At 38.2% G+C, this 4,204-nt stretch overlaps 1 protein-coding gene across 1 annotated transcript in view; it reads right to left on the reverse strand.

Annotated features, from left to right (window-relative positions):
* LOC137651611 (uncharacterized) overlaps nt 1–2,578 on the reverse strand; it is a 3,406-nt gene extending 828 nt beyond the window's left edge. Inside the window, exon 1 of the mRNA XM_068384836.1 lies at nt 1,370–2,578. Within this exon, the coding sequence (XP_068240937.1) occupies nt 1,370–2,578 (1,209 nt within the window). The remainder of the gene's footprint in view (nt 1–1,369) is intronic.
* Nucleotides 2,579–4,204: the final 1,626 nt, after the last annotated feature.

Genomic DNA, 4,204 nt, shown 5'->3' on the forward strand with positions numbered 1-4,204 from the left:
TAATTTCCTCATCATACGGTTAAAAGTAGCACCAGCATTTACCAAACCAAATGGCATAGTTATAAACTGTAGGAGTCCTCTATTAGTTTGAAAAGCAGTTACTTCTCTACTCTGTTTTTCTAAAGGTATTTGCCAATATCCTTTAGAGAGGTCAATTTTCGTAAAATACCTGCTCTTACTTACGCGAGTCATAATTAAGTTCTGATCTGGCATGGGTTCTGAATCAAATACCGTAAGCTTGTTGATCTTCCTAAAATCTAAGCACATCCGATTACTGCCATCTTTTTTCTTCACCACTATCAAAGGTGTAGCATAAGGAGAATTTGAGCACTCGATAACTCCTAATTTGAGCATTCTTTCAATCTCCTTATCCATATCTTGCTGCAGAGCATAAGGTACAGGATAGGGTCTACACCTTACAGGACCCTTACTAGACAGGTTTATCACATGTTCGATCACATTAGTTCTACCTGGTACATCAGTAAACACATTCTTGTATTCTTGTAATATTCTAGCTACCTCCTTTTTATCTTCAGATAATTCCTGATTAATTTTAACATTAGACACATCTTCACTCTGAATATCACTCGGCACAACTGTTACCTCATATTCATCACTATCCTCACTAATCACTGCCACACATGCAAGATCATCACTCTCCTGATCATCTGTGAAAAGTACAGCTCCAGATTTGAGATCCCACTGCCCTCTGCCTCAACAGACTTACCCTTCACGTTATTGCCTTCGCTTATCCTATCATAGTATAACTTAAGCATGTTAATGTGGTATTTGCGCTCAACTCCATTAATATTAAGAACAAAATTATACCTATTAACTTTCTTTACCACTTCAAATGGACCTTGCCACTGCACTAGAAGCTTATTGTTACTTGTGGGCAACAGCAACAGGACCTTGTCCCCTTCATTTATTTCCCTTTTGTAAGCATTTTTATCATAGTAACACTGATACTTATCTTTACCCTCTCTAACTCTTCTTGAGCCAGCCTACATGTATCCTGTAACCTTTCTCTCATGTCTACTACATACTCGTACGTGGTCCTCGTGCTATCCTCAATTGCATTATCTTCATTTTCCCACAGCTCCCTCAATAAACTAAGTGGTCCCCTCACAGTATGACCATATACTAACTCAAACGGAGAGAATTTGGTACTAGACTGCGGAACTTCACGATATGCAAATAATAAAGGATCAATGTACCTAGGCCACATCTTTGGTTGTTCTGTACACATACGTCTGAGCATTTTCTTTAACACTCCATTAAACTTTTCTACTAAACCATTGCACATAGCATGATATGGGGTAGTAGTAATACTCTTAATAGATAACAAACTATTAAATTCACGCATTACTTCAGAGGTGAACTGTGTTCCCCTGTCAGATAACACCTCCTTTGGAATTCCCACTTGACTGAATACCGACAGCAAAGCCTCAGCTACAGTAACTGAATCTATATTCTTCAGAGCTACTGCCTCAGGATAACGTGTAGCATAGTCAAGAATGGTGAGAATATATCTTGATCCGTCGCTGGCACGGGGTTCGATCGGACCCACTATGTCCACCGCAACACACTGAAAGGGTTCTTGAATCAGGGGCATTCTTCCCAACTTCACCTTTTTAATTCTTCCCTTGTCAACCGTGCGTTGACAAGCGTCACAAGACCTGCAAAATCTTGTTATCTGCACCGACATACCTGGCCAATAAAAATTACTTTGTATATGTGCTGTGGTTTTCTGTATTCCTAAATGTCCACTCATTAAGGAATCGTGAGCCAATTCTATTACTGCATGACGCAATTTATCAGGAACAACTAACTGATCATTAATAATGCCTTCATTTTGCACTCTACAATATAATGTACCTTTCTTAATTACGAAGCAATGAGATTTATTTTCATTCTTCACAAAGGCTCTATTTGACTTCGCATGCTCAAAAACCTTTTTTAGCATCCCATCTTCAGCCTGTAATTTCCCTTTATTCTCTTTCTGCATTAAATTTATAACTTCTTTGACCTTAAGCTTTGACGGTCCCTTTAACTTTTTCTCTTGCATTTGATTCTGCAGTCGGGTGGTAACAGCCCTAACCTCCGTACTCAACCCGTCAGTGGAACCATCGATTGCTCCAATCACTAAATCATAAATAGGATCAGGCATGCAGACATCTAAGGTTTCGCCCGTGAAATATGGCGAGACAACATCAACAATAGCCTCAGGATATCTAAAAACTTGTTTATTAGCCATTTTAAGGTCAACATACTTACCAGTAAACTTGTGTTTCGGCACTAAAGTCCTTTTAACTAACACCGTGGTACATCCGGGATCACAGAATACATTAATGGCTACTCCTTCCACTGTACCTTTATCCACCATTAACTTGCCCCCATGACCAACCACAGCTGCTTTCTCTGTCACATCCTTACTCGCACCTTTACGTTTTGGACCCCCAAACCTTTCAAAACAATCTTCGTGCCGTAACCTTCCTATCACTATTGGCATCCGTTTGCCATTTACTATCCCCAGTGGTAACTTTACTTGCAGAGGCACCGTGCTTTTCATGACCATCACTTAAACCCTTTTTGCCATAATTTAAATGGGCCTCCATATAAATCTCGGCATATTTTACAACTTGATCAAATGTTTTCATTTCATGTTCCTTCAAGAATACAACCATATCTTTGTCACAAGCATTTAAAAAATGTTCAATTAAAATTAATTCAAACAAGTCATCAAATGTTTCTTCACAATCTGCTAATTCCACCCACCTCTTAAGGTTATTTTTCAATCTATTCCCAAATTGCTGAGCGGTCTCGTTCTTAAAGAATTTACAGTTATGAAATCTCAATCTATATCCTTCCGAAGTACACTGAAAACAACGTAATAATGCCTCTTTAACACTATCAAAAGCTTTAGCTTCAACAGGTGAAAGGTGCTGGTAAGTTTGCAAAGCTTTCCCTTGTAATAATGATGCTAAACTAACAGCCCAAATGTCTTTGCTCCAGCCAGCACTAACGGCTAAACGTTCAAATCTTAAAATATAGGCATCAATACTATCAGTTATATCATTAAAAACAGGCAGTTTAGGTAGCGAGGGTTTACACAAACTAGAATCTTTTTCATTTCCCTGCATCTGCAACTTTAATCGTTCGACTTCTAATTGCTGCTTTCGCATTTCCCTTTCTACTGCCCTTTCTTCTCTCTCCCTTGCCCTTTCTTCTCTCTCCATTTCCCTTGCCCTTTCTAGTGTCCGTTCTTGAATAAGTCTTTCCTTTTCAACAAAATCCCTTAAATTATCACCTTCGTAACCCATTTCCTTCCCCAAACTAATAATTTCTTTTAAAGTACTCATATCTAAAAGCTTCACAGACCTTATCTGCAATACACCACATAGTCTTGTAAATGAATGAACGGTCCCTGTTCGGGCGCCAAATTGTCACGTGAATTTTATAGTCAAAGCCTGTTATGGCTTAATTCACTAGGGTGAAGTAGACCGTTCCCTTTTAACAAGGATCACATACAAGACAAATGGTAAAGTGCAGAAATGAAACTATTTTCTTTATAACAATGTCCATAGAGTAACACTGATCTCTCTTAACTGATATATAGTCATTTTTTATATGCAATTTCAGACGGTTTGAGGACCAAATTTTACTTAACATAGCCCTCGTGCTATTTACTTTTTACTGTATTTCACTATTGGAGATCATAGTTCTTAAATGTGATATTTCATGCATTCTGGTAAGCAAGCATTCTGTTAACGAGGACAGCATCATCTGCAGCATCTATCAGCAATCCAACCAATCCTTCTGAACAGACCTAATCAAATTTACATATTTTGGAGTAATACCATAATAACACAGGACTCCCCAAAATTGGCCTGTTCCATCAAAAGGGGATTTCTTTTTTACGCGTTGTTGCACGTCTCAAATTTAAAAGTTGGTCAGTGCAACTTCTACCTTTTTTAAATCCTTGTTCATACCTCAGCTTTTCATCAATCTTTCTCTCCAGTCTCTTCAGAATAAGCATACTATATATTTTCATAACAACTGGTGTAAGTGTTATACCTCTGTAATTATTGCAATCAGTCAGGTCTCCTTTTTTTTTTCCTACCATCACTCCTAACTCCCATTTGTCATGTTTTACCCCTTCATGCCTCATTCTACAAAATAATCTTGTAAGTAGTCTGGGAGT

Source organism: Palaemon carinicauda, chromosome 13, assembly GCF_036898095.1.
Source record: "Palaemon carinicauda isolate YSFRI2023 chromosome 13, ASM3689809v2, whole genome shotgun sequence".
In the NCBI taxonomy this organism is placed as follows: domain Eukaryota; kingdom Metazoa; phylum Arthropoda; class Malacostraca; order Decapoda; family Palaemonidae; genus Palaemon; species Palaemon carinicauda.